This window comes from Notechis scutatus, chromosome 1, assembly GCF_049901735.1.
Source record: "Notechis scutatus isolate UNSWTSFEM ecotype Mainland chromosome 1, rNotScu1.2, whole genome shotgun sequence".
In the NCBI taxonomy this organism is placed as follows: domain Eukaryota; kingdom Metazoa; phylum Chordata; class Lepidosauria; order Squamata; family Elapidae; genus Notechis; species Notechis scutatus.
The window spans coordinates 195,422,744-195,446,946 of NC_142009.1; the positions used below are offsets into that span (position 1 = coordinate 195,422,744).

General features: G+C 36.9%; 1 protein-coding gene across 12 annotated transcripts in view; it reads left to right on the forward strand.

Annotated features, from left to right (window-relative positions):
• KCNH7 (potassium voltage-gated channel subfamily H member 7) overlaps nt 1-24,203 on the forward strand; it is a 348,077-nt gene that overhangs the window by 298,290 nt on the left and 25,584 nt on the right. For 10 of the 12 annotated variants that reach the window (XM_087949836.1, XM_087949835.1, XM_087949844.1 and 7 more), the window contains 4 exons: nt 11,682-11,934; nt 13,068-13,273; nt 18,278-18,377; nt 23,205-23,453. In XM_087949836.1, coding sequence (XP_087805962.1) covers nt 11,682-11,934; nt 13,068-13,273; nt 18,278-18,377; nt 23,205-23,453 — 808 coding nt within the window. The remainder of the gene's footprint in view (nt 1-11,681; nt 11,935-13,067; nt 13,274-18,277; nt 18,378-23,204; nt 23,454-24,203) is intronic. The other 2 variants (XM_087949838.1, XM_087949837.1) reach the window with 1 other exon arrangement.

The window sequence follows — 24,203 nt, forward strand, 5'->3', positions numbered from 1 at the left end:
TATATTTATTGTAAATAGAGAACTTAATACTTTTTCCTTACTGTATTCCAAATGACTGGTTGATCCAAAGAATGGTATCTTCAAACAAATATAGGCTTAGAATATAATTCATTATTTTTAAATGTTTTTTTTATTTTACTTCATCATATGTGTGTGTGTGTGTGTGTGTGTGTGTGTCTAGGTGTGTTCGGGTCTTTTCCCGTGTAAGATTAAGAGTATCTTGGCGTCATTTCAGTGAGGTCCCACTTGAGAACCTCGCCGAAACTTTGCCAAGATACTCTTAATCTTACATGGGAAAAGACCCGAACACACCTAGACCTACATACCTGTACCCGTGAAAATCTACGAATATATATATATATATATATATATATATATATATATATATATATATATATATATATATATATATATATATATATTCTTCTTAAGTTTTCGCGGTACTTACATGTATAGTATTCAGCTTTGCTCGGGTATTTTCCACGTCATTGTAGTTGTGCTTTTAAAGTTGTAGCAGCGTTGGCAGAATCTCATCTGCCATCATCAGGCTTCTGTATTGTGTTCGTCTCACAGACGAACACTATACAGAAGCCTGATGATGGCAGATGAGATTCTGCCAAACATTGCTACAACTTTAAAAGCACAACTATAATGACGGGAAAATATCCGAACAAAGCTGAATATCATATATATATATATGTTATTCAGCTTTGTTCGGGTATTTTCCCACGTCATTATAGTTGTGCTTTTAAAGTTGTAGCATTGTCATTGTCAACTTTAAAAGCACAACTACAATGACGTGGGAAAATACCCGAGCAAAGCTGAATAACATACATGTAAGTACCCGTGAAAACTTAAGAATACACACACACACACACACACACACACACACACACACACACAGGATTTGGGATTTGGTTTAATCATAGTCCAAATTGTGAAAAGGAACACATTTTAGGTTTTCTCTTAGAGGACCACTAGTGAGTAAATGAACTACCAGATGACCAATGGAAAAGAAGTGTCCTCATCTTCAAAATGAAGAGAGAATGCAGGGAACTAGAGTTATTCAGTCTACCACAATACCTGGGAAACTCTAGAGCAGATCATAAAAAAATGGTTTGTTCACAGAAAAACAAGGCAAACTTATTAAAAATCATCACACAAAATTTTCTCAAGGAAAAGCCTTGGCAGATTGGCCTTATTTAGCAGACCGTGGGTGTTAGGTTCTGAGCATGGGCGCAAGGAACGGAGACGAGGCCGTGAACAGTGAACTTCAACTCTTTATTAACGATCAGGAACAGAGCAAAAACCCTGGGCCAACAACAGCTCTTTTATAGGGCTGACTGTTGTCCCATTAACCAATGACTAACGTTGAAACGTTTAAATTGTACCCAATGAGAGACGTTCCGCTAATGGCCAATCAGGTTGCCCCGTAAGGACCAATCCCAGCTCGTTATCCACGGACCAATCAAAAGTGCAGGATTACGAGCCTGCTTTTCTATCAAGGTTGTTTAAACTTTATTAAATACGTTTATGTTAGTTCATAACAGTGGGAATGCTGAATACATACCTTGATTTCACCAAAACATTTGATAAAGTATCCCATAGTATTATAATTAACAAGCTATTTAATCATGACTTGAATGGCATGCCAATTAAAGTGAATAAATAGCTGGCATAAAAGTCATTCTTAATAGGTTTTCATCAGTAATTTCTTATAAAAGTAATGTGGGACATTTAATGAGATTCAATTTTTTCAATCTCATATTCTGCACTATTCAGTATTTTAATGAAAAATGCTTCTCAGATGACATAAAATTATCAAGTACTCTGGAAGACAAGTGAAATTTGGAATAGATTAGAGACATGATCTGAGGGAAAAAATAACAGGCAATAATATAGTTAGGAAATAGGACTAAGACACACAAATATAAGCTGAGGAATGCCTGTCTGATAACAACACCTGTAAAATTCATTTTGGAATAGTGATTGACTGCAAACTGAAGGTGAATCAATAGCATTAAGAACGTAGAATTGTAGAAATAGACTTTCCAAAACACCAGAAGAAATACTTCCACTTTGTTCAACACTGATTAGACCTCACCTATGTATCATATTTTAAAAAAGAATTAAAGAAGGATTCTGAAAAACCAAAACAAGTTCTAAGAAGGGCAATGGGCCTGATCAGAAAACTACAAGTTAATTCCTATGAAGAAAGACTGAGGAAACTAAAGGAGGAAATGATAGCATTCTTCAAATACTTTAAAAGGTGCTGTACATTTCATTACTAAACTAGATTACATCATCAGTGCCTGATGATGTTAATCTATTTGGATAATGAAACATCTACAAGAAAATAACCAAACTCAAGAGAACATCAAGGACCTCACAATGGGAACTATTCTCCCATACTGATAACTTTCTAGAGGACTTGAAGATCTACTTTTCCCAGGCCTTAAGGTAAAGTGGTTGGAGCCTCTTATTAGTATTGTGTTGGCTGGATGCACCATCTTGCTTTTTATCTGCTGTTACTTATTTAGGGTGTTTTAACTGTTGTACCATTTTTGAATGGCATTGTATTTTATTTTCTTTGTTAAATTGTGAGCTGCATTTTGGAGTCAGGTGGGCCTAAATCAAAGAAATGCAAATATGTTTGCACTTCTCCTTCTAATTCTCTGTCAATATATCAGGTTGAGTTTATTATAATTCCAATTCACTTTGGTTCATCTTGTCTACTTTGCTGTATCCATTCAGCATTGATTAGTTTGCATGCTGTTCATTATAAAGACACAATCTGGGGGAGAGTCATATGCGTGTTTCCTTTCCTGATTGTCATGTTTCTGTGATCTTCCATACATCAAGTCAACCAAACTGATATTACAACTTTAGAAAGATTAAAATGTAAAATACACTTTAGCAGATTCTGAACATATTTTAGTTTTTTAAAATGTTAGTGGAATGCCTTAAGTCATGCTGGTTTGTGAATTCTTTTATATAACAGGTAGAGCAATAGCCATTATAATTCATAATTTTGACCCATCTTTATTGCTTAGAAATCCCTTTATACACTTACCTACATGCTGAATGATATAAAAGAATAGCACAATTTTACATAACCCAATTTAGACCTGTCTGGTTTTCTGAGTATATTCCTATAAAATGATATTTATGTTTCAAAAGGCTCAGATAACCATCTTTTGATGCCAAAAGGCTCTCTAGTATGGTATAATGCAAACATAATAAAGAATAATAAGATATTATAAAGTTTAATGTGGTCAAACCAGTGAAACCTCACAAATATCGAACAGAAAAACCACACTGGGTGACAATTGAAATAATAAGTGGGGAAAAATGGTGGTCATTGGAATGCTTGTATTTATACGTTTATGACTGTGCCACGTCATGTCAGGCAAATAGCAGTTACTGTGATGACTCTTTATCAGTAACTACAGTACCTTCTCTGTTAAAAAGAAGAACTGATAAACTTGTTGAATTTCACAGCTAAACAGTCCAATAAATCGATGAAAAGGTTCACCTTGCTGCTTAAGGCTGCACTCCTAAGCATTCTATTCTGAGTGTAAGCCCTTGGAAATTGGATAGGGCTTATTAACAAGTAAATATGAGTGTTTACTACAAATACCACAATCAAATCAATGTAATTTGGAAAACAGATCATTTGATTTATGGAAAACTTTATGAAGAAGACTTATTAAAAAAAACCAAGATTTATTTTAATGATCAAAATGCAAATATTTTGTGACAGTTCTGGTAGATAGTACACTGTTTAAATTCAATGTTCTATGGATGTCACTACAGGAAGGCAATAGAAGAACACTGAAATAAAATTCAAAATGAATGTAATTCCTTATGAGAGTTTCCTTTTAACAATTCTTCCTTTCTTTTTATTAGCTTATAAAGTAAGCCATATTTCTATCTCAGTGTATAATTGAAGTTTTCATCTTTTAAGTCTGTCTTCCTCTCCATCATCACCTTCTATACACCGTCTTCCAACTTTACAGAATCAGATATAGATGGAATGAAGGGTCCGATATTATTACCTCTGGTACTTTCAATTTATTCACTGAATTAGCCTTCTAAATTCTGGCAGACAGACAGACAGATAAAAAAAATCAATTTCCTCTGCAATGCAGTGTTGTTGCAACTGAGAAATAAGGTTGCACTGAACTTAATAACAGTGATACAATCCTTATTTGAAGTATATAAAACAATAAACTGTTCTAAAGAGTGCTAAAATATAGCGCAAAGGTTCTGCTTTCATCTCTCCAAATCACATATATTGATCCTTGCAATCTATTTCTCATAAAATCAGTGTATATACAGTTTCAGTGGCAAGAGAAAGGAGCTGCTCTCTGCAGAGCCCTAAAGAAAGAACTCTCTACCCCCAAGAGGTTAGGATTTCTTCTTCTATTTCTGTCTTCCTCTGTGAAGTCACCTTCTAAAAACATTTCTACTTAAATACATTTTTTTTTAATGTTAGAGTCGCTTTAATCTAAATTGTCTTTTCCTTCCTGAGTCTGTACTCCTTTTCATCTGACAATCTTGTGCTAATTACGATAGTTTTGCATCCTATATAACATGCACAATTTCTTAGCCACTTTGAGCAACTTATTTTGATTGGGAAGGGCAGGAAGATACACTGTTGTGTACATCGAACATAAACAATCAGGAATGACCACTTAAAGTGAGATGCATCTGAGTAGTTACCCATGGAATGTGGTAGGGTGGGTTCCTTTGGGCTCCTATAAAGGGATTCCCAACTCTTCTCCACAACCCTACTATTTATCTACCCACAACTCAGAGGAAGATGCTTCTGCCAATCCTTTCCCAATAAAAATCCCTCTCGGCCCTGTTTACTTAGAAGGAGACAAGTGGCAATTCTCTTTCCAACAGTAGCTTGGAAAATATACTGTAACTGGGAGGGAATAAATGTGCGCTAAAAGCTATACTTCCTTTCTCCTTCCCAAGTGAAAGCCACTGATTCATTAAGCATTCAAGCCTTGGTCATATTCATCAAGATTAAATACCATAGAAGGAAGTTGAGAGGCAGAAAAGAAATTATTTTGGAAGAGGGTGATTTTGTCCTCCACACCCACAGCCAGAATGTTTCATAAACAAACCAGTGGTGGGATTCAAAAAATTTTTTTACTGCCGGTTCTGGGGGCGTGGCTTGGTGGGCATGGCAGAGGAAGAATACTGTAAAATCTCCAGTCAAAGGTGGTTTTTGCCAGTTCTCCAAACTACTCAAAATTTCCACTATCGGTTCTCCAAAACTGGTCAGAACCTGCTGAATACCACCTCTGCCCCAAACAAAATTCCCCAATTCCAATAACAGTCCATAAAATAAGTTACTACTCAGACCCCCTCTCTGAGGGAAAAATAGTAATAAATAAATATTTTTTTTTCCTTTTAATGACCCTGCAATCCCTTGCATTGGGGTGAAGTGAATGGAACTGAGCATTATTTTCTCTTTGCGCCCAGAGAGAGAAAATTCTGCCGCAACCTTGAGGTTTTTTTTTTAGGGATTTATTCTTGATGGATTTCTCTATGGCTTTATTTGGATTGACGGATGTAGATTTTCCTTTTAACTTTTTCAGCGTCTGAATCTCTTGCTATTCCCCCTATCCCCAACATCAGTACAGCAGTTAATTATGAACACGGGTCTGATCTGATGGAGCAATTTTCTTTTAGATATATTGTACCGCATGGTTTTTGGTAATGGCAGAACTGTTACAATCAACGCAATTTATAAAAGTGCTTAAGACTACAGCCTTCATTACTCATCTTTTGCCACTTAAAATTCGCAAATACACACTCCCTGAAAGAGTAGGTCATCCCTATCCTGAGTGAGAGGATGTGGAAGCTGTAACTCACGCCCCCATCACCATCAGAATTAACTACTGCAGTTTTCTCTGCATGGGAGTCCCCCTGAAGACCACTCAGAAAGTGAAATTGGTCAGAATACAGCTGTCTGTGCTGGCAAGGGAGGCCTTCTGCAGCCATATATCATCCAAACTGCAGGCATTGCATTGGCTTTCCTGCAATTTTTCTGCATACTGTAAAAGCGATGGCTTTAACCTTGAAAGCTTTCGTGATTTGGCTCCCAGATACCTGTATGACTTCTTTCTCCAGGTAGCCTGGATCCAGTCAGTATGCTGCTCCTAGTTTGGAACGCTGTGTATCCCTTGCGTAAAAAAAATAAATAAATTAGATCATTACTGATCCTTAGCCAGTGTTTCTCGATGATCAAGTCCTACTTGATAAAACAGCCTTTGCCTGACCCTTGTGCTTATTTGAAAATCAGTGAAAAGAGAACTGTTCCAGACAGCTTCTGGGGCATGATGTCACCTGGCATTGAGTAGGATTATCATTTTAGCTGCAATAATTTAATAGGTTTTTGTAATTATATTGTGCCTTGTGTTCTATTACAAAAAAGCCATCATAAAGCACAAGATTTAGTGGTATACCAATGTGATAAATAAATCCAAATGCTCTGTAAGAAAAGAGGTCTTTTCATGGGAAAGATAACTTTACAAAATGTCCAGTATTTTATGCTATTTGTGGGATCAATTCTAAACGTTCATACATTCAGTTGAAATGGATGACAACTCAGCAAAGGTTAAAAAAAGATTATGCTGCTAGAATTGGTCCGGTTGTCTACAACTGAATAAAGAATAAATAAGGTTATATTGCTAGAGAAGTTTATAATCCCAAATGCTGAGCCTTTATTATCATTTTTTTATGATCAGGCTATTTTTTTAAAAAGTGCAGATTAATTGCTTAGAGAAGCAGAACCAAGTTAATTACATCTGTTGTTTATTAGATATAGCTGACTCCTAGCTGCCTAAGAAGACTCTTCTAGTTTGAAGTTATTTCTTCCCTTTTGTCAATTTGGTGTGTGGTGATAATGTTCTGAGCAGGAATGCCATTCCAGGGCAGATGAGGTGAGAAGAAAAAAAGATGGGGGTGGGAAATCAAATTCGTTTCCTTTGGATTTTAAACTGAGATTACTTAATGTTGCCTTCAAGGAAGTTGCACTTCCCTAAAGTTTGCAATGCAATTCTCTATACGAAGAGCAATGTGTAAAAAGATTATAAGAATCATAACAAGTCTAGCATACACAGAAAAAAGTGTATATATTAGTTAAACACATACAAAGATTTTGTATTTAATAAAACCATTAGCAAAATAATTACATATGTAATAGTTTCACATTCATTTATTCCAAATGTCTAGAAACAAGTTGCAGGAAAATTAAGTGAATTTTCAAGTCAAGGAGCATATCTAAAATATAAGGAAAGGTAAAATAAACCAGGTTTTGCAAAGATAAGAAACGGAAAGAAACTGTGCTTCGGGCCCCATTTTATTACTTCATTGCAGTGCTCATGCTTTGGATTATTTCACTGGTTCTTTATCCTTTGGATATAAAAGGATTTAAAAAATTCTTCGGAACTTGTCATAAACAGTTGAATGGATTCAACATGCAAGGCCCATTTTTGTTAGGGTGCTTGAACTCTACAAATATGAAACTCATTGAGTTGGATCCAAATTTCTCTGGACTGGAACCAGTCTTCTGCAGGTAGAAGATCATTTTCAACTGTTTTTTCCTCCGCTTTATAGAGGTGGTATTCAGCCAGTTCTGACCAGTTCTTGCATACCACTATCGAAAATTTTGACTGATTCAGAGAACCGGCAAATACCACCTCTGGCTGGCCCCCCTCTCTCTTTTTTTTTAAATAAAGTTTTATTTGGGTTTTCACACATACAAAATACAAGTAAAACATCTTTTTTGAAAATAGCATGGTCCCGGGTTGAACTTCTTTATACAAACACAAAACTCAATTTCATGCTCCTTTTTGTGTTCTATTCCATATCTTATACTATTCTACATTTTCTATATAGTTTTTCCCCTCTTTTAATTTTCTCAATTTTATTTTGATTATCTCATCTCAATTCAAATCATTATATTTATACTTTTGTCTGTTCTGTTTCAATTTCATATTATCTTTTCTCATTAAACAAATTTTCTCCTGTAGTTACTAATTGGAGTATGACACCTTTATATCTTTTAATTACATCCATTCAATTTTTATTTAAACTTCAATATATACCTTAAGGTTATGACCTTCAATATAATACATAATATATAACTTCCAATTGAATTCTGCTTGGTACATACTTATAATACACACTATATTCTTTTTTTTAAAAAGATTATAAATATATGTCATTATAAACCCTCATTCCATTCCAATTCAGTGCTATCATTAGTAATCATTAAAGTCTTAACATCTTTAACATTTCTTTTCAATTAAATATCATACTTCCTTAAAGACACATATAATCTCCATAATTAATTTTTCCCTTATTTCTCTTCACATATGTTTTGTAAATCATTAAATATTCATTTTGTTACATTTATTTATTGACAAGCATTCCACTGAATTACGATAGCTATTTTATCAAACATTTTAATCATACATTGTTTCATATTTTCTAAAATTATTTCTGTTTCTAGTATAACAATACTATCTTATGTATCTTTGCAGAATCCCTTTTTCCATTAAATTTTCACCCATTATCTCTAAATAGGCCCTGTTTCTCTATATTTTGTTTCTGTCCTTTATAACTTCTTTTCCTTTCTTTCTTCCCTCTCATCTTCTCCCTCCCCTTTTTACCCTCTTGTCTCTCTACATCTAATTCTCTCTTCTGTATTTCCCTCTTCTGTTGCTTTCTGATTTTATACTTATTTTTCACTCTATTTTTTTTTTTTTTTTGGAGTTGTTTTTCCCAATCTTAAACTTTCCATTCTCTTTCCCCCTTTCCTTTTTTTCCCCACCTAAGATTACTTGTTCATTAAAGATGGCTTCTTTGTTGCAATCTTCTTGTTCTGCAGGCATTTCTTGTTGTTTCTCATAATTCCAAATCTCCATTTCTAAAAACTGAAATATGAAGCCAAAAGAACTTCTCCCTTCTTGTGCATCTTCTTTGTACTTTTTAAGTTCCATTTTCAGCTCTTCTAAAAGTAGAGCCATTTTAAACAGTTTTAAATAACCACCCAATTGATTTTAGTCATTCAAATACAATAACCAGAAATCCAGAAATCGTCAAGTAATCCAAATAGTCCTGAGTTATTTCTTCTTATTTCTTTTTCCACTTTCTCTTCCTGGGGTTTTTGTTGTGATATTTCCGTTAAAATGTATCTTTTGGAAGTCTTGTTGAGATTTTGCTGTAAGTTCTTTTTAATTCCAGGCAGTCTCCTCCCTTCCAGATCCTGGCCTTTTATTCTTTTTCTCTCCTTTCCTGTTTTCAAAAGCTTTTGATTGTCCAGAAATCTTTATTATCCCTTTGACTTTTTATTTTCAGCATTAAATGCCTATTAATGTCAAAGTGGATTTTTTTCCAATTTCTTGCTTAAGTCTCTTAGGTGTCAGTATAGGAAAAGGAGGAAAAAAAAACCAAATCTTTTCCCTTTTCTCTCTCCTTCGCAGCTTAAAAATCTTCTTAGGGAACAATGTTATTGGTTTTTTTTAATAGTTTCAATTCCAGGGTACCTTATTTGTTGCTTTTGCTGTTTGACCCGGTCAATCAAAACTTTCTCTTCTTATCTTCCTCCTGCACATTCTCTTCCGGTTGAGTTCTTCTTTGTGGTGGCCATTTCTGACCACTGCTACAACCGCCTTCGGGAAAGGGAGTAATGGCCAGCTGGGGAGGAGAGATGTGGCTTTTCTCAACCCTGCAGGCAGTCTCCCACCACCACCTCTACGGGGTGGCTTAGCCTTGAAACCAGCTGGCTCGGGGCGCTCCAGTGATGAGCATGGATCGAAGCCTCGCAGAGACGAGGTTTCGATCTGTCGCCAAAGAGGCTCAAACCGGAAGTCTGGCTGGCCTCACTCTTACCTCTTCTATATTCTGTTGTTTATTGCCTCAGCTGATTCACGTGGCAGAGCATATTTCTGCACCTCTGCTGAGCTAAAAAAACCAGCACAGCTCACCATCGTTGATAAAGAGGGCAGTTAATCTCTGGGCCCTTTTCACGTGCGTGCGAAATGTGTGTTTGCTGCGCACGCGCGTTAGGCGTTGTATCTGTACCAGCGTTGATTCAGAGGGCAGTGTTTGAGTCCTGTGCATGCACACACAAAGCTTTCTGAACCGGTAAGCAAATGTTTTGAAACCCACCACTGGTCCTTACATTTCCTGAAAATCCATATTGGGCCTTGCCTTTTGAATGGTACAAGAGATGGTGCTGGAGACTTAAGGAGGAAAGAGTTATTGGGGAAAGCATCAGAGTCCATCCTTCAGCAGGAATGGTGAATTGCGGGGAGGGGAGAGAGAAGGGATTTTTGTAATTAGAGCAGTCCTTCGGGTTCCAGAGTCAGAACTCAGTTATCACAACACATACATGTAGTCCTCATCTTATGACCACAATTGAGACTGGGACCTCTGTTTCTAAGGGATGTAGTCATTAAGTGAGTTGGGACCGATTTGACCAGATCATTATGATTTAAAAAGAGTAAACACAGTTGATTGATAATAAATGGCTTCAGCCAACCACTAACCATGAGTGAAAGAAAAGTTTTTGTGTTATCATTCATATTCTCTGAAAAATGGCCAAGAAATCATAAATTATGCCAGGGTCTGTAAACTTATGAGCACAACTGTAGATAGATAGATAGGTAGGTAGGTAGGTAGATAGATAGATAGATAGATATAGATAGATAGATAGATAGATAGATAGATAGATAGATAGATAGATAGATAGATAGATAGATGATAGATAGCCTCCCCCGTCTGCTCATTTTTCCTACATCAGGAACCCCGCCCCCAACCTTAAAAGGAAACTTTTCTTGGACCTGACCTGAATCAGTGCTACCTGGGGAAGTTTCCTCAGAAGCCAATGCAAAAAAAAAAAAGACACGCTTTTTGAAGAATTGCATCAGCATCATCATTAGTTGGTTTCCTTTGATAGGACTACAGGATTCTTTCTTCCAACACAAGCTGGCTCCATGTCTTTGAGTCACTGAAACCTACGTCTTTTTCATCCTACTCCCTTCACATGACTCATGATTCAACCCACTCCTCTCACATCCTGCCCTCTAAGGTTCAGTCTCTTCTCTTTCCAATGTCCTTGGGGAGCACAGGCTTTCCATTTCAGCATGACCAGAATTCATGCCCTACCTTCCAAAAGGTAGGCCTATCGCCAGTGACATATCAAATTAGGAATACAATTCCGGACATAATAGCAATAGACTTATATACTGCTTTACAGTGCTTTACAGCCCTTTCTCAGCAGTTTATAGAGTCAGCATTTTGCCTCCAACAATTTGGGTCTTCATTTTACTGACCTTGGAAGGATGGAAGTCAACCTTGAGTCTGGTGATAACTTTCTAGCGAGCTATAGTATGTAGTTAGAGATCCAATTCTGATTATTTTGATCCAGCTAGCTAAATAAAAGAACATCCTGTGACTGCAACCTATATCAAACATGAATGCCTTTACCCATATCAGTGCTGCCAATCAAATTTCTGATTATATTTTGGTCTCCGTTGTATTACACATCTTGTGCCAATTTATTTGGCACCTGATTGAACAAGGAAATGATATTCCCAAACTATAGGCCAAGCAGCTTGGTTGTACTTAAACTCTTACATTATCTTCATCAGGTCCTAAAGGGATTTCCAGAATGTTTGCAAGCTGATATCTGTCTCCATCTCAACCAAAGTTTACTTCAAAACTGCAAAGCTTTCCAGGGGGCGAGTAAAGGGTGTCTCCGGGCTCTGGCTATGAAGTTTAAGACTACTCATGCACCTCCTGGGGACACACTAGTCCATTGTGGTGATATTCTGACTGCACTTTACTTCCTTTCCCGAGGCTCCATTGAAATCCTCAAGAATGACATGGTTGTAGCAATTCTTGGTAAGCATTCAGAAATACCATTAATTTAATTAATACCATTCATTTAATACCACCTGGAAATGTTTAACGATTTGATCAGCAATTGTTCCTTTTTAAGAGCAGAATTGGTATTGCATATTAGAATGAATAAAAAAAGAATATGCATAAGTGTCATGCTGAATCCAATATGAACCCCTTTTCTTTTCATAAAGTGTAAATTCTGCAAAATTTAGAGAAAAGGAATATGTCACCAAGTGCAGAAAAACAGGCAGAGCTGAGGGGTGGAGTTAAACATGCCATCAGTTTAGAATCCTTACATTGGCCACAAACAATCTAAGTCCAACTTCTCTTGAATTCCATTGATTCTTATTTGGCATCAGATGAGAGCCAATAGAATTCAAATGGGGTTGGATTTGGATTGTGGCAATGTAAGGACTCTAAGCTTATGACACATTTAACTTCCCTCCCCAAGCTCTGCCTGCTTTTCTACATCAAGCAGTTACAGCAACCCTAGGTGCTGGCTCTTAGAAAAGCAACTACTGTAATTTGCCAAAACAAAATTAAGCTTAATTTATATTAGGATCAGATGTGTACTACTACTGTGCTAGTGGAAAAATACATCTCCACTGTCTAGATATTCTGAATTACAAAATAGAGAAAAGGCATAATAGTGATGAAACTTCAGTGCTCATCCTTTAGGGAGTGCCAACAATTATTGCCATAATTTCCCACAAGAACCTGATAGTAGGAACATGTTTGCAGCAACACCTCAAGGTCAGAACTCAACCATCCTTACTTTCAAGGGTTTCAATCATCATACTTTTACAGGGATCTTTTATGAGGATCATAAATAATTGCAGTTTTATCTCTAGAGGTAAAAGCCCCATGAATTCTGTTTAGGAACTAACAACCTTCCACAAAAAATGGCATCCATTAGATAAATATGGGAAAGACTATAATGACCGTGGGTTGTTAGTGAGATTTGTTAGTGAGATTTCCAGAGAGGAAGATTATTTTTTATTTTTTACAGGAAAAATAAATAACTGTTGGTTAAACAATCGTTTGTAGACATTTCTGTCTTCTTTTTTAAGAAGAGAGAGACAAATGTGAATTTCTTGTAATTACCATGCTTTTCTGTACCATTATTGTTACAGGCAAAAATGATATTTTTGGAGAGATGGTCCATCTTTACGCAAAACCAGGAAAGTCAAATGCAGATGTGAGAGCACTAACCTACTGTGACTTACATAAAATCCAGCGAGAAGACTTATTAGAAGTTTTGGATATGTATCCTGAATTTTCAGACCTGTTTCTCACCAATTTAGAACTCACTTTCAACTTGAGACATGAAAATGCAAAAGTAGGTTAATGACAGTGTTTGGATATCCTTTCGTTTCCCAATAAAAATGAAGTTTTTTCTTTTTATTCTGTTCGGTCCTGTCCAAACCCAGAGACTGCCCAGGCAAAGTCCCTGCAGTTTTCTTGACAAGGTTTTTCAGAAGGGGTTTGCTTCCTTTCTAGCTTGATGAAATTAAGGCAAAAACGACGTTTACAAATTGTCTAGAAAAGGGGTGTCAAACTCAATTTCATTGAAGGCTGCTGTTATGTTTGACCATGGGGAGGGCATGGCTGGGGGGGGGGCATGGCCAGCTCAACATCATTTGTGTTGGAGACACCTGTGGTGGCCCAGGCAGGGCTGAAGGGATCCTCCTGCAACCCTAACCCACCCAAACTCCGTTTTTGCTGGCAGAAGCACCGCAGGACGGTTCGCTGTTTCCAGGGTGGCTCCGTGGGCCAGATCTAAGCACCCTGTGGGCAGGATCCGCCCTCTGGGCCTTGAGTTTGATATCCCTGGTCCAGAAAGATAAAGAAAGAAAGAAAAATATGTTCTGTCACCATAATAAAAATTGATGATGAAAGATAAATATTAGCAAAGAAAAAACCCCTAGTAAAATAATTTCCTTTTGCATTGCTTATTTATTTTCATGATAAGGGACGAGAGCATGAAGAACATGCTGCTTGATCACAGATATATTGGTCATAGATACATACATAGAAACAGGTAGGAAAAGGCAGTTATGCAGTATATTAATATCCAGCAGAGAAAAGAACAGCAATTCTATTACATGACATATTTAGAAACTAAGCACATCGTAAATAAGATTATCCATGCCTCAATTTTTTGAAGTAATGTACCCACAATCTGAAAGGCAATCTCAATAAAGACAATGACTCTCTCTATCTCTCCCTCTTCCTCTCTCTCCCTCTCTATTTATCTATAATGTAACATTACTACCTAAATTATTTTGGTTGGTAGCCATATATTTCCCACTGCTTGTAGTCTCTGCTTCAGTCTGCATATAGTACATTTCTTCTTCTTTTCTGTTTCCATAATCATCTCAATTTCTAATCCCAATACAGGCTAGATCAGTGGTGGCAAACCTTTTTCGGCTCCCGTGCTGATAATTGCGTGCTCACACTCACCTGCCAGCACCCAGAAGGCAATGCGTGCTGGCCCCCCACTCCCTGCGCATGTGCGTGCTATCCCCCTGCCGTGCACCATGAATCTCTGCACATGTGCGAACGATCCCCTTGCCACACACCACACATCTGCGCATGCGTGTACAATCCCCTTGCCGTGTGTTGCTTGCGTGCGTCTCTGGGCGTGCGTGTGCGATCCCCTTGCCATGCCTCGCTTGTCTGTGCATGCGTGTGCGATCACCCCCCTGTGCGCCACGCATCTCTGCACATGCGTGCATGATCACCCCCTGTGCACCATCCATCTGCGCATGCATGCACGATCCCTCCATGTGCCACACATCTCTGCGCATGAATGTGTGACCCCAGCATATGCCTCGCGTCTCTGTGCATGCGCACATGTCTTCCGTGCACTCCCCGCCCTCCCCGTGCATGTGCACCAGATACCCGACAATCAGCTGTCGGGCGTCGTCGTGCATTCATGTGCAGTGGAGCTCTTCCGGGCGAGCTCTTGCGTGCCAGGGGAAATGGCTCTGCATGCCACTTCCAGAACATGTGCCATAGGTTCGCTGTCATGGGGCTGGATTTTTCCGCACTGCCTATCCATGCAACATAGTACCTTAGATATTGCAGGAGGTCAAATTAGGATTCCAATAAGTAGCAAAATGTTAAGCACTCTTTGGCTGTTTTTCCTTAAACACCCACAATTTAAACAGCTTCTGCTCATATATAATGGTTTTTTTTTTCATTCCTTGCTCCCTGACATCTTTACTTTTATCAACCCTTGGGGCCCAGTTGGATAGAACCTCTTGAGTTGTTCCCAGGGGTAGGATCCGACAGGGTTAACTACAAGTTCGGTCATTTACGAGGTTCAGTGATTTACTATGTGCTTCCCTGCACGCTGCCTGGGGCTCGCCTGTAAATCGTCATCAGCATGCTGTGTGCAGAGAAGCAGCCTTTCAAAAAGCCCTTTTTTCCTGCTTTTTTAACTGCAGCTGTGCCTCACACGACAGCTGAAGTTGAAAAAAATCAGGAAATAAAGGTCAGGTAAGAGCCTGGTTGGGCAAAAACATCAGCAGACATAGAACCGGTTCTATGTCTGCTGCTCTTCAGAGTTACCAGTTCTACAGAGGTGGACAGAATCAGTAGAAACCTTCCCCTGGTTGTTCCTCTCCTGAATGAGGTTGTTCTTCATTTGAACATCCTGTGGCAGCCTCGTCTTTCAACTTTTCCCCTTGCTTCTTGAAATCAGAAAGAAAAAAAAAAGACTGTCAGATACATTTTTAATGCCCATCGTTAATCAATTAAGGGAGAATGCAAAAGAAAAGCTGCTTATGGTTCCCACTTCCATCTGTGACCAGCTGAGGAAAACCTCATTGTAGGCCCTGTAACCAGTTCTTGGCATCGCACATTTAACCAGAATTCAGTGGAATTGGAATTGAAGGAGGGTACCGGAGGCAATTAGAGGAGTAGAAATTATGAAGAGCAATTTAAGCAATTTGATGTGTTTAGCTGTGAGAAAAGCCAATTGAGAAGAGGTATGATAGTACTCTTCTAATGTGATGTTACATAGAAGATCAAGGCCTTTCTTTTTATCTCAGCATGCAGGATGCAAAAACGTTTAATTTGCATTACAGAAAAAGCATATTCCAGAAGACTGTTACAAAATGGTACCTAGCAGTAAAAGCAGGCTGACAGTGGAACCAATGACCTAGAAATAGGTAATCTCCCCTTCATTAGATTCATTCAGGCAAATACTAGTCAGCCATGTATTGAGGATGAGTCCTGCATACTACGGTATATTCTTGAGAATCTAACAGTCCCTTTCTAATTCTACAAATCACAGAAAGATTCTAGGGAGGAAGAAAGTGCTAACTTTTCTTTTAGTCTCCAAACAAGGGGAAGAATATAAAGAATTGTAAGGTTCATGTCAATCAAAAAAAAAAAAGTAGAGTCAATTTACAATATAAATGCAAATGACGTGATGAATGAAGGTCTCATAAAGTGAGAGTTCAATTTTATATCTTTTAAAAAACCCATTATTGAGGAGCACTTAACTAGACCTAGTTAAATCTGTAGAGTAACAGGGGAACATTACAATTTTGTCAGACCAAAAAGTTAGGTTAAACAGAAGCTCAATAACCATTTTGTACATCCGTTTTCTCCATTGTGGGTTCTGTCCATATCTTTAAACAAAGGTTTCTAAAATTCTCAGCATTTCCTTAGTTGGCTATGATGTAGATGTAGAAATGTTGTTTGAGTTTGAGAAATGCTGATCTAGAGAATATCTACATTAGGCAAAACCGCTATAAATTGTAATCTGTGTTTTACTGAGCAGTGAGTTTACTAAATACATGGGGATGACTTATTTTCCAAAGCACCTGAGGGTAGGACAGCAATAAGTGGAAGCTCACTAAAGAGAGATCCAATCTGGAGAAATTTCCTGTCGAGGAGATTATAAATATTTTAAGATATATAAGACCCTTAATCGATGGATGTTTTCAAGAAAAGATTGGACCACCATTTGTCAAGCATGGTATAAGGCAGGGGTCTTCAAACTTGATAACTTTAAGACTTGTGAACTTCAACTCCCAGAATTCCTCCTCCACTCATGTTAGCTCAGGAATTCTGGGAGTTGAAGTTCACAAGTCTTAAAGCTGTCAAGTTTGAAGACCCTTGGTATAAGGGCTCCTATCTTGGACTAGAATACCTCCAAAGTGCTTTTCAGCCCTACGATTCTATGATTTATCAAGATAATGGCACCTACAGAGCTAGTATAATGTAGTGGTTAGAAACTGGGAGAGTTAACTTGCACAAAAGGCAGCTAGTGACCTTGGGCCAGTCATTCTATCTCAGCCCTAGAAAGGAGGCAAGGGCAAACCACACTAAACTTCTCTAAGAACTTTTGCCTACATCTTTCCTGTATTGAGAAGACAGATGTGATCAGTCTTGCTTTCTATCTTCTATTCTCTTTTTGTTTTCTTGTTTTATTCTGTTTCTGTTTAGTGAAAAATGACTATGCATATCTCAGAAATTATTGACAAAGAGCAGAAATAATTATAAGAAGAAATGGCACTTACCAAGATAAAAGCTGCTTTTTCAGCTATGAAAGTCACATCTCTGTCATTGGCTCAATGATAGAAGGAAAAATTAGACAGAGACAAAAGGCCATATAATTTTATCTGCTTTATTGCTATGTAGATCAACTTTTATTACTGTTATTGTGTAATTGAACATAGCTAATTATAATTTACTACTGCATTACTGTCTGAAGTAATAAACAATCTATAAGAGGTTGTTTTCAATTTTTTCTTCACTGGCTTATTTCTGAGAACATTCTGTTTTAAAAAGAATAAACAACTTTAAATAGTAATTCAGAGAACAAGATGTAAAGGGGACTTTAATTAACATTCTAGTGCTTATATCAACATTCTTTTTTTAAAAGAGACACCTCCTCTTCAATATCACCCAGACATCTAATATAAATTGTGAGTCTTGCTCAGAAGAGGAATTACTACTATTAGGTGTTGTTTTTTTTGCATATAGACAAAATATTGGGCATTGCAATGTTCTATTCTTCCTAGGAGAAATAGGAGACAAACCATCCCTCTAAATTCTCCATACTCTATTCTTTGTGGAGGCTGGGAAAACCTGACCCTCCAACAGTGTAGAACCATACCTGGTGCCAAGGTTACTTTCCTTCCCCACTTTCTAGGATCAATAGCTCTCCATGGTTCTAAAGCTTTCTGTCTATAGAAGGAAGTTTTCCACCTATGGACAGTAAAGATCTGGATCCATCTCAAAGTAAACTAATGAAGAGTTGTAAATAAATAAAGTCAAATGTCTCTAATCTATCATATACTGTATGGACATCTTCTTTTTCAAGGCTGATCTTGCAATAAGGCGACAGACCACAAGTGATTCGGATGGAGACAGTGGTAAACTCCGAAGAAGGAACTTGTCTTTTGAAAGTGACATGGATAAAGGTAAGGATGTCTTTATATACTAAATGATGTTTTTTGAAAGGATAATCACATAAACCTATACTAAATTTGTCTTAAGCCTCAGAGATCATTGTAGGGTGCTCAAACATCTTAGTACACAGATAGAACCAATATCTTTTCATCTGGCAAAAAATGCCTGTTTGACTTACATTTCTTTTACTGCATTTCCATATACATTTACTTGGGAATAACTCCCATTGGATTCAGTGGTGATTATTGCTTAGGTGACATGTGCAATTTCAAGGTTAATGAAATTAAACAATTAGGGCTTTCCCCTTATTGCCCTATAAATCCTAATTTGATGTAGTTCTGAAAGATTGATACAGTATAAAACATGTTTTCCAAGTTGCCTGTGTCCTATACAAAAAACTTTTACCTCAGTATCTTATTGTTGATAAGTACCGTGTTATCTGTTTCATCAAAGGGCCTCTCTAAAGCATGAAGCCAAAAGAAAAGAGGCAACAAAATCTGTCAAGAAAATGCCTTCATAAACTATTTAAAGTCCTCTTCCCTCCCACCCCCCCCAATTGAGAAATTGTTGACCAAGATTATGTCCCTGGGTGACCTTCAGTAACTAATAAATATTAAAACATGCTGAAAAAGAGAAAGTAACTTTTTGGCCTTTATCCATTATGAATTTTTAATAGAATTTTTTTCAGGATGCCACATAAATTACTGCTATGACTTCACTTCTCTAAGGGCTACACTGCTGATGTACTAAGAACACTAGAAGTCAGCAAAAATTAACTTGACTCCTGACTTTCCCATCTGTAAAGGGAAAGACATGTTTCATTTGTAAAACAAACAAATAAACAATACGAAACTATGAAGACTCTGTTGGAACAAGAGCTATATCTCCACTATTTTATGGGAAGCAATCCTTCACTTCCCTTTCAGAGAACACTTAAATACCAAAAATGCTTTTGCTGTCTCTGCCTCCAGGAAATTCAGTCTATTCTTATATTGGTTTTTGTCTACTAAGCCATGTCCAGTACAAACGGAAGTACTTTACATCTAGACCAATTTTCATCATTTTAGATTCTATCAGAATGGGGTATCACATAATATAACCAGGTGTTGGTTTTAACCTATAAAATCCTTTATAGTTTGGTGCTCAGATACATGTAGGACTTTCTGCTCCATTCAATGTTGGCCAGACTGATTAGATCAACCAGGAAAAACCAAGGCATTTGGGACTTTCAGAAGGTTTTGGGGCAGTGGTGGGATTCAATTTTTTTTTACTACCGGTTCTGTGGGCGTGGCGTGGTTGGCATGGCAGGGGAAGGATACTGTAAAATCTCCAGTCAGAGGTGGTATTTGCCGGTTCTCCGAACTACTCAAAATTTCCACTACCAGTTCCCTAGAACTGGTCAGAACCTGCTGAATACCACCTCTGTTTTGGGGGCTGAGACAAGGCAGCATGGTGAAATAGCCATCTTGTAGAGGGCAAACTAGCTCCCTCTTTGTTGTAAACTGTTGAAGACTGAGTTGTTCCATAGAGCTGACTTGATATTGCCATTACAGCTCTTCTTTATCTTTATTCCTGTCTTATTTTATATGCTTTTACCTTTGCATGATCGTATTATAATTCTGTTTATCTTTCCACTGTGGATGGTTTAATTTGTAACTTTTCTGCATAAGCCACCAAGAGTCTTTTTGATTGCAGCATGGAATCAATCAATCAATCAGTCAATCAATCAAATCCACAGGAACAAGCAAACAGCATATTAAAACTAAAATATACTTGGTTAAATAAAATGTTTGTCCCTTGAAAGAGAGCAATGTTGACTTAAGAGAAAGCTCTTTGTCCAGGGGCATTCCCCCCTTTTAAGTGATCTTGGTAATCCTGAGAGAAATTATTTATTTGTAGCCATCATGTAGCCGATGTATGCTGCTGCCCATATTAGGGTAAAATGAACCATCAGATGCGGAAATAATAAAATATACAAGGTTATAAAATAAATTCTCTCATGCATCACCAACCTTATATCACTATCCTCCCAAATCACAATGCTTGCTGTACCTCCCATCCTGGCCCAAGGCCTGAGGGAAAAACCAGGTGTTAACACCTTCCAGAGTATAGGGAACATCTGGATCTCAGACATCATGTAATGTTATTCAGCCAGTCAGTCATTTTTAATTTTATAATGGAGCAGATCCTTGACCCAGGAGGCTTTTAAATCTTTTTTAAAAATGACACAAAGGGGACCGCAAAAATATGGAATTACCCAGAAGGAAAGACTTTGTGATTGTGTCAATGAACAACATTTAGATTTAATTAGTTAAAACAGATATATGCATTTTCTTTCTATTCCTGTGATACCCTTGTTATGAGGTCTTTTTTTTTTCTTTTTAAATATCAGAAGTTGAAGAGGGGTAGTATCTCTTTGAAATCTTAGCTTTTTTTCTCACTGCAGTAGTTTCTATAGCAACTGTTTCTACATTGGCTTCATACAAAACATTGATAATTTATCCTTTACCTCTAGTACCTTGGCCACTTAATTTTCCAAGGATAAGACAATTAATTCAGCATTGCAGATTTTCTTCATAAGAAATGTTTGTTCAGCATTAAAAGAAGGGTATAAAAAAATCTTAATCAAACATCTTTCACAAAAGAAATATTATTTCCAATATTAGCAATAGTATAGTTTCTCATATTTCATGTACCATTCAGCTTGTTCTTAATTAAATTATACTAACTTTTCATTAAAGGGATTTTATTTACTTTGGGTGTTTTATCCTATAGAGTATCTCAGATAGCATCATTTTTTTAAAAATAAGTAACTTTCTATTTCTTGATATAGAACTTGAAGGACCAGGTTAGGGATTGAGTTTCCTAAAGAATATTTATAAGGTTACTAAAAGTCAACACCAGCTTGACTGGTACATAATCAGCCAATCAGTTCCTTTATATATGGTTCTAGGGGGAGTACTGAGTATTGAAGAACAGAAAATAAACGAAGATTTCAGGGAAATAGTGAATTAGTAAAAATGCTATAATATTTTTTCCTATAATAATACTTTCTCTGCAACTTTAGTAGTAGTAATCCCAATTGGTGCTCTTCTTCATAGAATTGTATTACTGGTTGGTTTTTATGATGTGTTTTTTTTAATACCATCCATAATCATATTGTGTAAGATGGACAGCTGAATGAATGAATGAATGAATGAATGAATGAATGAATATGTATTGATGATCTCTAACATATTCCATATTCAGTCTCCTTTGATTGGGATGAATCAGGACTTATGAGTATGAAGATAAACACGAGTCTGCCCTAAAACGTTTTCTCCTAAACATATTGTAGATCTGTTGCTTAAAAGCTGGGTAGATAAGTAGACAACCAATGGTAGTATTCTAAGTTACCAGTGACATCTACATGCTTTAACAGCAATGATAAAGTGGAAACATGCTATTAAAACCTGCCCATAGGAAACTAATTAAGGTAGGCATTTCAAAACAGAGAATGCAATAATTTGCTATTACATACCTGCTGACCATGATTAAGGAGGAAAATGTAGGTCAGGTATTGTCTTGATCACAAAATGACTGTGATAATCCTTTTCCAGCAGGGCTGGCCATACTGTTAGGCAGAATGAGGTTGATAGCTGAAGTAGTAAAATTGGGGGATAATGAAATGGTTATTTTTTAAATGAATTAATAACAATGTTTTTAGTATCAGGGATGATAGAGGTTATTGTAGCAATTACAATTTGAAACAAATTATCCTGGATCATCCAATTGCAATTCTTGGAATTTATTAGACAAAGATTTTCTATTAAACATAGGAACAAGCCTTGTGAAATCACAAATTTAAACTATAACTATCCAGCTGGATTATTTGTTTCAGTCCTCAGCTGCACAGAGATTGACAAAATTAGTTATTGATAAGTATATTACAAAGTAGACATTTTTGTAAATAAGGAAGAAATGATTTGTTTATGTTTGGGGATTAAAAAACTGATTATAAATTGAAGAATTTTAAGGCTGACATTCTATTCATATTTGCAGGGTTATCTATTTGTGTTTAAAAATTACCATGTGTATAGAGCATAAAGCTGGTTCAAATCATGTTATTTTAAATAGAGGAAAAGGATATACTATGAATTGGGAATATTATCTATATTTGCATTAAATATTCCCTCTAGGCTCTAAATACCATCATTCCTTGACTCTCACAAGTGTGTTTAAAAAAAATCTCTTCACTTTCAACAACAGAGTTGATTTGAAAATTTACATTATTGTGTATGAGGAGGTAAAACAAAGATTGTAAACCCAAGGAAGCCAAAAGAAAAAAAAATTCAGCCCAATATATTAGTGTCCCAATTTCAATCTAGATCCTGCATATTTTTTGCTAATGAAAATGGATATGGTACCATTATTAAGCTGCTATAGGCATTCAAAATAAGCCATTCTCACTCTCTTTTTTTAAAGTCATATGTTTCATTCCTAGGAATATTTAGAAATGTTTTTTTTTTAAATCAGAATGTATTAAGTGCTGTGGAAGAAGATGACTAATCCTGTATGCAAATAAAATTTATTCTCATTTAATGTATTTATTTGTACTCACCATTATTATTATTTTTTTAAAAAAAGTCAGCCATGCCCCTTGGGACTAGAGAGGAATCTCAGGATCTGCTTGAGGAAATAGATGTAAATCCTACAGGCATGTACTATAAAAAGACACTGAAGTAACATTATTCTCTGAACAGAACAAACTTGCTAAATGGTATCATAATGTATAGTACTCCCCACTTCCCCATGGACAAGAATAAATAGCATCAATCTGATAATTTCTTTTCTAACAGGTTATGACAAAGAAGATGAGAATTCTATGGACAACAACCAGCATTGTCAGGCCATTGAGAAACATTATGTGGAAAAGAGAAGCAGGTCATCATCTTTTGTGTCATCTACAGATGATGAGCAGAAACCTTTGTTTTCTGAGATCCTAGGCTACCCAGCTGGACTAGGCAAGGCTGCAGTGTTGGATTTTGAGGAAATAGTGAATGCAACGGAAAGAATCCAAAGTGATCGACGAAGTCACTCCTGTAAAGGTAAACCCAGCACAGTCTTTTGCCAAATCTGCATTCAGATTTAAGAAGTCACAGGACATGGTTAGAGAAGCCAGACTTTAAACCTTGTAACCAAACATCTCCTTGAAAATAGCCTGTGAGATTAAGTTTATCACATTTTAGTAGTTAATTTCTTCAAGCCTTAGAGCAGAGGTGTCAAACTCACATCATCATGGGATCATCACGTGACATATTGGGACTTTTTCCCCCTTTGCTAAACCGGGCCTAGGTGTGGCCAGTACATGACGCATCTGTCCTGTGGACCAAGAGTTTGACAGCCCTGCCTTTCTGTGTTTCAACAGATATTCTCTTCAATAGAGCAAGGCAGAATGGTCATCCTTAAGTTGACCGTATAACTCCCAACAGCAAAGGGTTGGGGTTTTTATCTCTTTGGTATATACAAACGATGAGCAGCATAGAGGTGAAAACACTTGCCTCCCAGTTGAAAGGTTGAGAGTTCAATTCTAATTAATGATTGATGTTTTTCTCCGAGGGCGCAAAGAAAAAATAATCTGCTGTGAACTCTGCCTAGGCATAAGGAAGGGCATCCAGCCAGTAAACGTTCAGCTTCATCCAGTTCCCCCAACTCTACCCCAAATTAAGGGATTACAGGAAGCGTTATTTATATATACAAAAGATTCAAAAATTGGCTAAAAGCTATAGAGCAAACAAAAAAAGAGAAGAAAACTATCTTATCTTAACAAATCTGCCACATTAAAAAAGCTTATTTGA